Genomic DNA, 14378 nt, shown 5'->3' with positions numbered 1-14378 from the left:
GGTGATCTGACCGTTACAGAGAGAGGCACACTCTTCTCTTCTGTCTGTAGCCTTAGGGCAGGAAGACCGAAGCAGAGCCGCACACACAACAGCATACACAATTGCTTCCAGGGATGCAGTCAAACCTGTGCTGAGCTGGATGGAAACAGTGTCAAAGCTAGGGCTTCTGGGACACTGGGCAAGGAGCTGAGAAATCTGACTGCTCACAGGATCACCATGGAAGTCATCTTCATCTACAGGAGTTAAGTGACGATTTTTGCAGCAGGGAGTTCAGCCAACTCATGACCAATGCCAGTTCATTCCGCCAGGGATACGCACTTGTCCCAGTAGGTAGGCAGATCCTTCTGCTAGCAGGAGATTAAAATGATGTCTGAAAATCTAGGTTAGCAGGCTGTGGGTGCTTGGGTACCACCAAGCCAGAGCTGTGCCGTAGGCACAGAGCTGAAACTGCGGAGGAGGCAAGTGGAGAACTTACAAAGCTGATAAAAACAGGCAGGAGAGCAAATGGAAGTTTATTTTACTACTGGTTTTAGGTTATAGCCAAATCTAGGTAAAATATATTAATTTAGAAACTCATATTTATTGACTGAGTTATAGGTGGTCTTATTAATAGATTAAAAATATCAGGCAAATTAACTCAAGATAAAATTACTACAGTTGTGCTTGATGCTGAAAATGTTTTATAGCATATGAGAAATATATTTAGGGGTTGAGTATGCAGTTCAGTTTGGAGAGTGTTTCTCTAACATACACTAAGCTCAATAGCATCCATAAACCTGGCACGGTGTCACCTACCTGTAATCCCAGGATCAGGAGATGGAGACGGAAGGACTAGAAGCTCCAGGTCATCCTCAGCTACATAGTGAATTGAAGGCTAGCCCAGTCTACGTGAAAGCCTGTCCCGAAAAGTAAAATAAAAGACTTAATAAATGCATTTAACTGAAGCCATTATGTTATGATCTAGGTATGGCAGCACTGTATTTGGCTAATAAATATTATGGTTAAAATGGAAAAGGAAAGACATATTTGAGTAACACAGAGCAGGGACCTCACAGCCTGTGCTTCTGAAGAGGTGACCCTGGTTTCTAGCTTGCTGCTTCCAGTTTCCCCGAGGCCTACCCAGGCTTTGTCTCCTGAACTTAGAAATGTGAGATTTTCTGTTGCCTTCCCTTGGCGAGGCATTTAATCAGCTTCCCCTGAGCGGCCCAGTGGTAGTCCCTTACCTAGCAGTGTGACCTTGGACAAATTTGCTGCTGGTCTCAGTCTCCACAACTGGTAAACAGAGATGAAGAGTTTGTGGCACAGATTTACAGCAAGGTGCGTGTGAGACACAGTGTCTTCTGCTTACACTGTGGCTCTACAGGAGAGGTTCACCGTTCTCTTAAGTGTGCAGGGCAGAGTTCGAGTGGGCGGACTCAGGGGTGCTCTTTTGTCACATGAAGTTGGAGTGTGGAGTTCCAGCTCCTGAGAAGCCCTGGGGATTACTTGCCTAGTCAGTGAACATAGCACAGGGCCACTGTGCTGGATGAAAGAGGCAGTCAGGAAGTCTAATGTTCCTAAGATGTTTCAGGGTTGGCCCCTGGAACTGGGGAGCTGGACATCCTTTGGAAGTTTTCATTAGGAACTAAAATTTCTTCCCTCTGAGACGGCATAATGTCTGTAAGGGTGGCCATGGCAGCCAGGTGATCAAAAGGCTGGGCAGATAGGCGTCCCTCCTTTGACCCAGTTTGAAGACTCCCAAATGCCCCGTTGTGTCCTACTGGAATTCCAAGAGAGAATAATGGTTGTCTGGCCTCATTAACTGTTGCAGAATAATGATTACCACAAAGGAGCCTGCCTTGTGGATGAGAGGCTTGGGCCAATTGTGAGCTACAGTACCATCCAACAGTCTGGTCTCAGCTAATTATCTGGTACTTCCTAAGGCTCAGTGAGAACCATGAACAATGAACTTCACACCATCCCAGAACTGAGGTATTAACACCCTGAACATAATGTGTTTAAGAACTGGAGGAAACTCTCCTCTCCCTTCCCCTTTGGCCTCATCCTCCCTTCTCTCTTATTTTCCCTCCCTGTTCTCACTCCCTTCTCTCCCTCTCCTTTCCCCTCCCTTTCATCCTCTTTTATTCTTTTCCTCTTCCTTCTTTCCCTCCTGCTCTTCCTCCTTCCTTCTTCTGCTTCCCATCCCTCTGAGGTCACCCAGCCAACAAATTTGAGGCTGGAGCCTTGAGTCGCATCTCTCTGAAGTCTAATTCCATCTATTCCGGCACACTTGTTTGTCCCTTAGCATAGTTTCTGCCCATCTAACACTTAGTTATGTTGAGTTAACTTCTACTTATGCACTATGATTTAACCCATGAAAGTTCTACTAAGAATTTCTCAGTGTGTTTGTAAAGGATACACACCTATAACTCTCTTTATCTATAGTGTAGTTTCTTGGTTTTGTATTAGACCAGTGCTAGGCTGAAAGACTGAACTGAGAACTGTGTGTTCTTAAACTTTCTAGGAGAGCTTGTGCATGCTTTGTAGTGTTTCTTACTTCTTCCGTATTTGATTTGTAGAGTTCATGAGTTAACCCATACAGGTCTAGACTTCACACTGTGGAAGGGTTTTAACTATGCATTCCAAGTTTTAAAAATTTATGCTGGGTGTGGTGACACAGGTCATTAGTCCTAGGACTCAAGTGGTAGAGGCAGGTGGATCTCTGGGAGGTGGAGGCCAGTAGGGGCTACACAGTAAGTTCCAGGCTAGCTAGGGCTGCATAGAGAGACTATGCAAAATAAAGAATGAGACAAAAAGAATTTGTGATTATTCAGGTGATTTAATGTTTGCAAATGAACTTCAATACTTAACGTCTTTCAAAGAGTCTGTCCACTTTACCTAAGCCTTAGTTAATTAGATTAAGGTTGCTCATAACATTATCTTTTTATATCTGTGGAATCTATAGTGATGTTTTTCCTTCATATTCCTGAGACTGGAAGTTAGTGTCTTCAACCTTTATTCCTTTCTGTCTGGCTATGGTAGTATCAATATTATTTGTCTCCTCAAAACAAAAACACCAAGTGCTGGAGAGATGACTTGGTGGCTTAGATCCCTGGTTGCTCTTCCAAAGGAACCGGGTTAGATTCCTAGCACTCATATAGCAGCTCACAACTGTCTATAACTCCAGTTCCAGGAGCTCTGATCCCCTCTTCTGGCCTCTATGGGCACTAGTAATGAAGTGGTATACAGACATACATACGTGCAGGCAAAACACAGAGAGACATAAAATAAACATGAAAAGCAATTAAAATAACATCCACTTTCAATATCATTGTTTGTTTCTGCTCCATCTTAGTGATTTTCTCATTTTTAATGTTCTTTCCCTTTTTTTTTTTAAAATTTAACTTGTTCATCTTTATCTAATCCTTCAGGCAAGAATAGGGGTCATTAATAGGAAACCTTTTTTTTCTTTTCTGATGTAAGCATTTTTGTGTTATGGATCTTTTACTAAAGACTCTTTTTGTCATAGCACTCATTTTTAAATATATTTTCATTTTCACTTGTTACAAGTGCAATTTGTTCTCTGATTCACAGGGATTTTTAAATTTTCAGTTTTATTTATTTATTTATTCATTTATTTTTTTAAAAAGAAAACAAACTGTTGGAGGAAGCTACATGCTGGTTCCCGGCTGCTCAGCCCTGAAATAACCACACAGAAACTATATTAATTAAAATACTGCTTGGTTCATTAGCTCTAACTTCTTATTGGCTAACTCTTATATCTTAATTTAACCCATCTCCATTAATCTGTGTATCGTCATGTGTCAGTGGCTTACTGGCAAAGTTTCAGCAAGTCTGAGTCTGGGGGTGGCTCCATGGTGTCTCTCTGACTCTGCCTTCTTCTTCCCAGTATTCAGCCCACTTTTTCCCGCCTACCTAAGTTCTTCCCTATCAACAGGCCAAGGCAGTTTTTTTAAATTTATTAACCAATAAAAGCAACACATAGAACCTCCCACACCAACAAACCATCTTTTTTTTTCGTTATATATACCAATCCCAGTTTCCACTCCCTCCCCTCCTTTCATTCCCTCCACATACCCTCCCACCCCACTCCCATCCAATCCTCAGAGAGGGTAAGGCACATTGTTCTGTGGAAGGTCCAAGGTCCTCCCTACTATATCTAGGCTGAGTAATGTATCCATTTAAAGAGAATAGGTTCCCAAAAAAGACATTACATGCAGTAGGGATAAATCTTGGTGCTACTGCCAGTGGCCCCTCAGTCTGCCCCAGCCATGCAACTGCCAACCACAATCAGAGGGATGAGTTTGATCCTATGCTTGTTTCTTTCCAGTCCAGCTGGAGTTTCTGAGCTTCCATTAGCTAAGGTAGACTGTTTCAGTGGGTGAAAAACCCATAATGGCCTTGACCTCTTCACTCATATTCTCATTCCTCCTACTTTTCAACTGGTGCTCTGATGAGGGTCTCTGCCTCTGTTTCTGTCAGCTGCTGGATGAAGGTTCTATGATGATATTTAAGATATTGATCTACAGGGGAAGTCAAGATCAGGTCTCCCTCTCCTGTATTGCTTAGGGTCTTAGCCGGGGTCACCTTTGTGGATTCCTGGGAATTTCTCTAGAGCCAGGTTTCTTGCTAATTCTATAATGGCTCCCTCAATCAAGATATTTCTTTCCTTGCTCTCATCTCTGTCCTTCCTCCTTCTCGACTATCCCATTTCCTCAAGTTCTCCTTACCCCCCACTTCTCCCCTCCTATTCTTTCCCATCCACCCTACCTTCTCCCCTGACCCCCATGCTCCCAATTCTGTCAGGCAATCTTGTCTGTTTTGACTTTCCACATTGATCTATATACATTTTTCTTAGGGTTCACTTTATTACTTAATTTCTCTAGGATTATAAACTATAGGCTCAATATCTTTTGTTTACAGCTAGTGTTCACTTATGAGTGAGTACATACCATATTCATCTTTTTGGGTCTGGGTTACCTCACTCAGGATAGTGTTTACTAATTCCATCCATTTGGATGCAAAATTCCTCCTATTTATTCTCTCTGCCTGCCAGTCCCACCTACTTCTCTCTCCTGCCTAGTTATTGACAGCTATTTATTAGACCAATCAGGTGTTTTAGATAGGCAAGGTAACACAGCTTCACAGAGTTCAAAAAATGCAACATAAAAGAATGCAACACATCGTAGACTCATTAAACAAATATTCCACAGCATAAACAAATGTTAACACATTTTCAACTAAAATTCCATAACATGGATCAGCCTGGGCATGAAGGAAACATAGTGGAATGTCCCCAGGACTGAGGATCTCTGCTTCCTATTTGGTCCCTAACATTTGTGACTAAGGTTGAGACCTTGAAAACACCTCAAGATTCCTCAGAAGGCTGGGGTCCAGCTCAGGGAAGCCATCCTTCAGGTAAGCTAGACGTCAGGAAGGCTGAGAGCAGCCACCTGACCAGGCTGTAGACTCTAGTGATCTTGGCTTATCTTCAATCCCACAGAGCACATGGGAGACACCTTACCAGGCTGGAGACTCCAGTGGCCTTGACTTATCTTTAGTCTCACAGAGCACCTGGGAGGCATGTGACAGTCAGGTCTGGATGACACGTCAGTGACCTCAGACACTTGACCTTGGGTAAGTCCTCTTAGCTCTCTGGTCATCATTGTCCCATCTCCATAGAACACTGGCTATATTTCTCTTTTCCTTTGATTCCTAGGAAAGTATATATTTAACAGAAGTGTCCCCCTCCCCCAGCTTCTACTTTTAACTCTGGAGTCTACTAGTCAACTGCCTCCAGTCCTACATACTTCCACATGTGATTCTGTCCTGTGTGAACTAAGTGTCTCTGTTGCTTCCTACTTCTAATCTGACTTGTGCTGGATCATGACCATGGATTGAGTACTTGTTTGGTCATACAAAACTGCTGATCAGATTCCTGGCTCTCATGGGCCACCTTAGGCTCCATGATTCAGTTTCCATGCCTGTAAAAGGTATGTGTGGGGTGAGGATACCGCAGAGATTCAGGATATGTCGCATATTGGACCACAGTGACTACCCAGAATCATAAGTGTGACCATGGACTGGGAAGCATAACTCTAATTTGTGGAGCAAACTGGGACTCTAGGAAGTTATATGGTTACTCAGGTCACAGTGACCAAGTAAGTGTGACGACCAACCCTGGGCTCATCTGTTACAGCAGTCACTTCCCCAGAGACTCTCCCGGGAGCCTTTAGTCATGTGGAAGGGAGGAGTGATCCCTGTGGCTGCCAGGAGCGTCTGTTGGGGTTTCTGTTTGGCATTAGAACTGTTGGGTGGAGGCCAAGATCCAGCTTGGGAATTCTGGGCAGGATGAAGCCAAGAAGAGCTTCTCAAGAGGAGGAGATTCAGATGGCACCGTACAGCATCCTGAAGAAAGGTAAGAGTTAGCACATTGCGGACAGGGGATCCTGGAGGAGAGAGAAAGATGGGGTTGAAGGGTGGAAAGGAAAAATATAGGGAAGTGGGAATAAAGAGAACTCATTACTAATGTCAGAAGGAGCCAGTGCTTCTCTCAGCTCAGTATGAGAAGTTTTATGAGGGACAATCATAGTCACCTAAGCTACTTCGAGAAAGAGTGAGACCCCTGTCTCTGGGCACCTGGGAGCATCCTTTGGTAGTGAGACTTCCGAGAATACAGAAGCTCTCATAAGATCTGGATGTCTAAGTCACCTTCAGCTCTGACATTTAGTGAGTCTCTGAGGCTGTTCAGAGCGTATCTGTGTGGTCATCACTGGGAGCTTGGAGAGGGGATTGCAGCTGGAATACACGAGAAGGACACTGAGAGCCTGCATGCCCTGGACTCCTGCCCTGCCCTGGACACCTCAGACCAGACTCCTTCCCATACAAGGTTCTGTGGAGGGCTGGGGCTGCCTTTCATAGACCACAGCTGGAGGCATTTTACTCTGAAGGCAGCTTCTGCTTGTGACATTCACACAGTCCGTGCTTTTTGAGCAGTCAGGCAGGGGGTGTTCTTAAGGAAGGGACATGCATTGGTGGCAGCTCCTAGCTGCTGGAGCCCAGTCACTTGGGTCACAAAGAGTCATCTATGACCCCTGGCTCCCCCCTGACTCATGGTTTCTGTCTTCTAGTTTCCAGCCATTTTTGGTCTGTGGAGCCCCCTTTCCCGCTGTGGTGCTTCACTTCTTGTTTTATGCCGTTCTATGAACAATGGTACTTGCTGGACTTGGCTTCTGTGTCTCTGTCTGACAAGTCAGAATCTTTGGCCCGTACCCTGGCCCATTCTTGCTGCCTTTAGGTTAGGGTTTTAGCTCTCTCCGTTAGATGCCTTTTATTTATCATTCTCCTGGCTTCTCCAGATAACACAAGACTTCCTTCCCATCTTTTCATTGATACTGCATACCTGAGTCCCTTAATGGACACCCCTTGTTTACCTTCTGAGCCCAGATCACATCTTCCTCCCAGATGATATTGTGGACTTCTATCTGGATATGGCAAGAGAGAACATAAAGGGAAGGACCCACCCTGCCAAGCTGACTGGCAGGAAGAAGACCATAGCACACAGGGCATGGCATGGGGGCAGAAGTAGACACAGGTTCAGGGAGATCAACCTGTGGCCACCTGCCCCTGTGCCCTGACAGTCCCAGTAGCCTACGGACAAGTTTGGCATCATCCTCTAACTCCCTGCTCACCCTGACCTGTTTCTGCTCCAACCTCACGAATCCTACGTTGGGAACACAACTTCTGCCCCCCCTGACACTTTTGTTCAGCTTCCACTCTGGAGGACGGTTCCAGAGTGGAGGAGGTCATCCACTCAAGGATGTCCCAGCAAGTGGGTAAGAAAGAGAAGTGGGAGAGGGGACCTGTTTCTAATCAGGTGAGACCTATTGTCTTTCCATGGACGTTGCTTCATTGCTGTGAGCAAAGGCTTGGGCTGGGCTCCACCTGTGACAGCAGGGAAGGTGTGCCATCTCTTTTCCCATCTATTGAATGGACATAGTCACGGTGCCAGGCTCTCATGCTTGCTGGCATGCTGGGCCATCTTTGTCTGCTTTGTGTGGTAGGTGATGATTCTGATTGGAGGTGCCCATGTTAATCACTGTATTTTTCAGCTATCATTTTTAACTATTTGAAGTAAAGTTATGAATAAAAAGCAGATGTTGTGGTACTTGACACAGGGACAGCTGCCATTATTAGAATTATTATTCATTGGTTTGGATGGGAGTTGAGAGAAATGGTAGAGAGGGCCATGGCGTTAGCTTCAGCTACTCCATCCCATCTTGAATGGACTTGTGGCCTGGTTTCTTCTCAGAGGTTCATGATCCTTGCACAGGTAGGGCTTTGAGGGCGTTGTTTGTTTATGTTTTTGTCTGACTGCTGGGGAATCAGAGAGGAAAATATAAAATGAAAGTGAGTGGAAGCCTTCTTTTATCTTTGCTCTGGATTCTCGGAGTCTTCTACTACATAAATCCCACCATAGGCTTTTATTGGTCTTTGACTTGCCAGACTCTATATTCAGTCAGAAGTCACAGAGAGAAATCAAACCACGCTCAGCAGGGCCAAGTTTCTCATGGGGAAGATTCTGACCTGCAGAATTTCCAAGCTGACTTAGCTTGCTCTCAGCTAGATGGGTTCTAAGAATGGACCTTCTGGCAGCAGGAGATCTGGGTCCTTGTCTCAGCTCTGCTCCAAACTCAAACTCAATGGTGTCTCCAACCACAAATTGACCTCCATGAGTCCTCTCTCATGGCTCACTAGACTTGCAAGGAGGTTATCTATGCAAACACTCATAGCTTCCCACCATCTCTTTAAGAGAAAGAGTCCACAAACCTGCCTGGGAAAATGGGACCAGAAACAAGGGAAGTAGTAAACCCAGAATGTTCCGCAAGTATTTTAGTTTTTCCTCTGTAGACAGAAAAACAGAAGTGGCCCAGTCAGATTTTTATTTTAGAAAGAATTCTCTGAAGCCTAGTGTAGTGAATGAGGTTAGGGTAGTGAATGACTTGAGCAGTGAATGACCGAGATGAGAGAGGAGGTGGAGGAGGAAAGAATGGGATAGAAATATGCTGAATGCCTGAGGTGGATATTGCCTGACTGCTAAGAGGGACAGATAGGCGGATGAGGCATTTTGGGGGTAGTGGCAATGAACCCTGGGACCAGTGGGATGTAGGGGATGAAGCTGTAACTGAAGGGCTTCTCTGAATTTCTGAACGGTCTCATTGGATTTTTCTCACAGATGTGCAGATGCGTAAGCATCTATATATATGTAGTTATGCATTTATATGTATGTATATGTGTGTGCATAACACAGACTATTACACTAAAACCAACAGAAGTTTCTTTGCCTTTATGATTTGCCTCTCTCCCCAAATCAAGGACAGAAAGCATTTCAGTAAGCCGAGGACTTGTTCTGACTGAGTTTTAGTGAGTCATGGCTTTGTTGTAGATAGAAAGCCCTGTTACTGCCAGAGCAAGTAAAGTTCTTTTTCTACTATCCAACCCCTGGCCCTGAGTCTCAGTTTCTTCATCCATAGATGAAGGTAACGTTACCTGTTCTATACATCTCGTGGAGTTAGCATAAGGTTTAAGAGCAGGTGCCATGGTAGTTGCAAGGCATAGCTCCAGAACTGAATTCTGTAGCCTTCTTTTCTTGTGATAGACATGATGCTGTTCCTTGCCACCTTTCACATGAAGGGTCTCTACTTCCTAAGTCCTGAGAGTCAGGGAGCTTTTCTTAAGAACTTTGCTCACCCTTAAGAAAGCCATAGATGAGTAGGACCCACAGCCTCAGAAGTCTGAGTTTCTGGGCCTAAGTCTTGGATGTACAACAGACCCTTTTCCGTGTTGTTGGTGTGTAGAGAGCTGTCCCCACTCACAGCCTGCCCTCACAGGTCAGCCAGGTGTAGCCTCCCAAACACCATCCCCTTATGCAAATGCCTCTCAGTGGCTTTTGTGTGACAAAGTGAACAGTGGGAAATGGCAGCCTATTTTCTACCTCTAGGCCCCAAGGTAGAATATTCTGATATCCTTGGGCTGCTTCCCCATGGGAAAAATGTTGGTTGCAAACAAGATTGCTTTATCCCTATTCTACAGCTTGGAAAACTGAGTCCTGGGGAGAGTTACTATTAGCCAATGCCACATAGCATCAGGATTCAAGCAAACCAGCTATCTGTGACACACCCTTCTTACCCCACTGCTGGTGACCCCAAGCATTATACAGTGAGAGTACAGCTGGCAAGACTACACCCAGTTTGCAAAGCTTTGGGAACCTGCCTTTTGAATAGTTGCTGTCTTCTGTAAACCTTGTGAAGCCACGGTGGCCCTCTTTTTCCATAATGGGATTTATCCGCAAATGCCTCAACAGTATATTAGTTATTGGGCCTAACTCTCACATGTACTGTTATGCTGGATGACTTTTCATTTGGTCGTATAATCTTGATATATAGACTATACACTGGGGGCCTTGAATTCTTAAAAAGGCCCTGGAGAAAGGAAGCGCTTCTTACTCAGGCGTCAGTGGGAACAAAGCCACTGCTTGTGAAGCTGGAAATGCCAAGCTTCGGATTTTACACTACCATAGTTTCCCCTTTGATCTAGCCACCTTAGACATTGTCTCTAGGGCTAAGAGATTCCATTCCCTTTAATTCAGCTAAGAAGACTCTGATACAAACTTTAACTGACCACATAAATGTAGTCAACACATAGACCCTTTTTTTCTTATTCTTAGAATTCTGTACTGATTTAAAGCCCCATACTAAACCTACAGGTATCTACAGGGGAATTTCACAGCCACGCCCCCTCTGAGGCAGCAATAAGATAACTGGCACCCACTGTACCCATCCTGTTAGCCCTCAGAAATGCATGCTTGGTATTGTTGTTATTTACCAGGGAATTTTTAACTATGTCTATGTGGGTATATAAACTGGAAACCTTGTTAAATGGGAAGACAGCGAGGACCATCAAAGGGGGAACATCGAAGAGAAACATGAAGAAGATTATCAAGAGAGAGATAGAGCATTGGAGAGAGCATAGGAAGAATAAATAGGTCATGATGAATAGACTTATGTGAGTTAATTTATTTACCCTCAGATAACTTTATCCAGTTTTTGCCTGCTATAGCAGTCCTTCTGAATCCTGAGAGGTTTAGGGGAGCTAACATCCAACATAAACCTCAATACCCCACTACATAGCTTTCCCCTTTAAAGCCCATGTGGTTGTAGCAAACACCATTACCCTTCGTAAAGAGTGGGAAGCTATGAAACACCCTTGGGAGGCAGTAAGGCCTACAGAGCCTCTTTAATGAAATTTGGGAATTTAATCAATGAAATGACTGGTTTCCAGCTACCCGACAGTATTAGATGAAGCTGTAAAAGTCCTGGAGAGGTGTCTAGCCTGTAGGAAGGCCAGGCTGTGTGAGATCTTGTGTCAACGTTAAGAAATTATCTAGTGGGCCAGGCAGTGATGGCTCACGCCTTTAATCCCAGGACTCAGGAGGTAGAGGCAGGCGGATCTCTGTGAGTTTAAGGCCAGCCTGGTCTATAGGAGCTAGTTCTAGGATAGGCTCCAAAGATACACACAGAAACCCTGTCTCGAAAAATCAGAGAGAGAGAGAGAGAGAGAGAGAGAGAGAGAGAGAGAGAGAGAGAGAGAAAAGAATTAGTGGACTGGATGTAGACACAAGATTCTTGTGAAGACTAAGCTAAGGTGGCCCAAGAGCAAGCAGGCTGAAGACAGGTGCTTTGGCGACAACACCCACACTGCTCTATTCTCAGACATCAGCAATGCAGATGACACCCCTTTGAAGAGATGTCTTTCCCTGCTCACATATGGAAGCTGAGGCTCAGGTGTGTGTGTGTGTGTGTGTGTGTGTGTGTATCAGAAATAGCTGAGTCAATAAGCTGGCTTCTGTAAGGAGAAGAAACAGGGGATAGACATGCGGGAGACTGATAGCTGACTGTGGGCATCCTGGGTGCAGACTGTTTTCATAGGGTCACTGTGTAGCTTGGACCCGAGTCTTGGTTGTTTGTGTGCCAAAAACCATTCAGAAATACACTTAACATTTAATGCACACATACATACTATACGTTAGACCCCTTTCAGTGTGATTTTCATGGTAGATAACTCAGTTTTCTTCTTATGTGTTTATTTCCATTTTATACTTCCAGAAGCTGTCTCAAAGACTTGGAGAGAGGGTAAATGGCTCACTCAAGCGTCACTCAGGAGCAAGAAGTAAGTGTTCCTTCCAATACTGTGGCCTGTGATATAAGCAGTTAGAGACATTCTGGTCTGTGTACCCCATTGAGTGTAAAATTTAGGAGAAAAAGAATTTAATGTCTTTGAAGGGACCAAATGGAATCTCACCTTATCTCAAGCATTTGAATTTCCAGTTTACATAGAGTTTAAAAAAATATTTTGTTTCTACTTTTTATGTATTAGTGTTTTGCCTGAATGTATATATGTACACCATGTATGTGACTGGTGCCCACAGAGGCCAGAAGAGGGCATTAGAACCCCTGGAACTGGAATTACAGATGGTCACAAGACACCGTATGGGTGCTAGGGAATCCAGGTCCTCTGAAAGAGCATTGGGTGCTCATAACTGTTAAACCATCTCCTCCTACATAGAGTTTTTATGCCAATATTTATCTCTAGTCACTTGGCTGTCTGAAGGAGACTTAAATGCCTTAATAGGAGGAAAACTCTGCCAAGGAGAATTAGGTAATCTTTTACAGTGCTTTCATTTCATAGCAGAAGAAACTGAGGCCAAGAAGGGAGCTTCTGTTGGTTTAGAGGCAGAGCCAGCACTGTGTTTGAATCTCAGTTCTTCATAAGCTTCCCGGGAGTGGTTCCAGAGGACAGCGACAGGTAAAGTGGGTAGTCCTATTAAGAGGGATAGAATGGAGTTTCATAAAATTTGGATGCTGATCACTAATTAACCCCAACTTCAGTGCCTGCCTTAGATAATCCCCCGTGTGAATTGATGCCTTCTTTTTCATTAAGAATAGAGCGTAATGCAAGGTCCCAATAAGACCTTTGTGACAGAATTCATTCTTCTGGGCTTTACCCTGAGTCCCAGGGCCACACCTCTGCTCTTCTCAGCCTTTCTGATGATTTACCTGTTGATTATTCTGGGCAATGGCTTGATCTTCATCCTCATCTGCTTGGACTCACACCTCCACACCCCCATGTATTTCTTCATTGGCATCCTTTCCATGTTGGACTTAGGCTATACCACCACAACTGTACCCCAGATGTTGGCACATCTGGTCAGCCAGAGGAAGACAATCTCTTACTCCAGTTGTGTGGCTCAAATGTACATTTTCTTGGTGCTAGGTGTCACAGAGTCTTGGCTCTTTGCTATAATGTCCATAGATAGGTATGTAGCCATCTGCCACCCACTGAGGTACAGGGTCATCATGAGCCCATGTCTGTGCGGGGTAATGGCCATTTTCTGTGGACTCTGTGGTGTCACCTCTGCTCTTGTTTATACCATATTTGCCATGCGCCTCCCCTACTGTGGCCCCAACAAGATCAATCACTTCTTCTGTGAAGTCCCTGCAGTCTTAAAGCTGGCTTGTGCAGACACCTCCGTCAATGACCAAGTAGACTTCATTCTTGGGTTTAGTGTTATACTGATTCCCTTGTCCGTCATCCTCGTCATCTATGCCAACATCTTTGCATCCATCCTGAAGATCTGTTCAGCACAGGGGCGACTGAAGGCATTCTCTACCTGTGCATCCCACATCACTGTGGTCACCATGTTCTGTGTGCCGGCCATGGTCATGTACATGAAGCCTGGTTCTAAGGCCTCGCCAGAAGAGGACAAGAAACTTGCCCTGTTCTACAACGTCATCTCTGCTTTTCTCAACCCTGTCATTTACAGCCTCCGGAACAAAGATGTCAAAAGGGCTTTCCTCAAGGTAACAGGCTGGGGTAGACCTCCAGAATGAGTCCTTAGAAAGACATGGACACTACTCTTCCTATATCATCATTGTTCAAGAACGGATTCATGTGATAACAGGGCCCATGCACACTCCCCCTTCTACTTCTCATTTCAAGTCTGTACAGGTTCTTTGGGCACCACCCCCTTATTTGCTGGTGGAACAGGACACTGTGAAATGTCTCCCAGGCATGCCAGTCCTCATCTTCCCCTTTGTTCTATAGGGCCTAGGAGCTTCATAAAGCAAGAGACGTCTGAATCATCAAAACCTTTTACTAAAATAAAGGGAATAAGCTTGGGAGACTGCCCCATGACTACATCTTGTGAAAGGCTCACTGCCTTGTGGAAACCATATACATGAATCAAGTGAGCTGGATACAGGGCAAGGACATGAACTTGGAGGATTCCTGGCCCAAGAGGAAGAATGAGCTGAAATTCA

The 14378-nt window shown here is 44.7% G+C and overlaps 1 protein-coding gene across 1 annotated transcript; it reads left to right on the top strand.

Annotated features, from left to right (window-relative positions):
* Window positions 1-13010: 13010 nt before the first annotated feature.
* LOC125410765 (olfactory receptor 2A7-like) lies at window positions 13011-13949 on the top strand. The gene has a single exon (XM_048450457.3). It carries the CDS (start codon window positions 13011-13013, stop codon window positions 13947-13949), a length of 939 nt encoding a protein of 312 aa, XP_048306414.2.
* The last annotated feature ends 429 nt before the right edge of the window (window positions 13950-14378 follow it).

Source organism: Myodes glareolus, chromosome 3 (assembly GCF_982192425.1).
Source record: "Myodes glareolus chromosome 3, mMyoGla1.1, whole genome shotgun sequence".
Lineage (NCBI taxonomy): Eukaryota > Metazoa > Chordata > Mammalia > Rodentia > Cricetidae > Myodes > Myodes glareolus.
The sequence above is the reverse complement of the archived record's forward strand: the minus strand, read 5'-3'. Positions and strand labels throughout refer to the sequence as shown.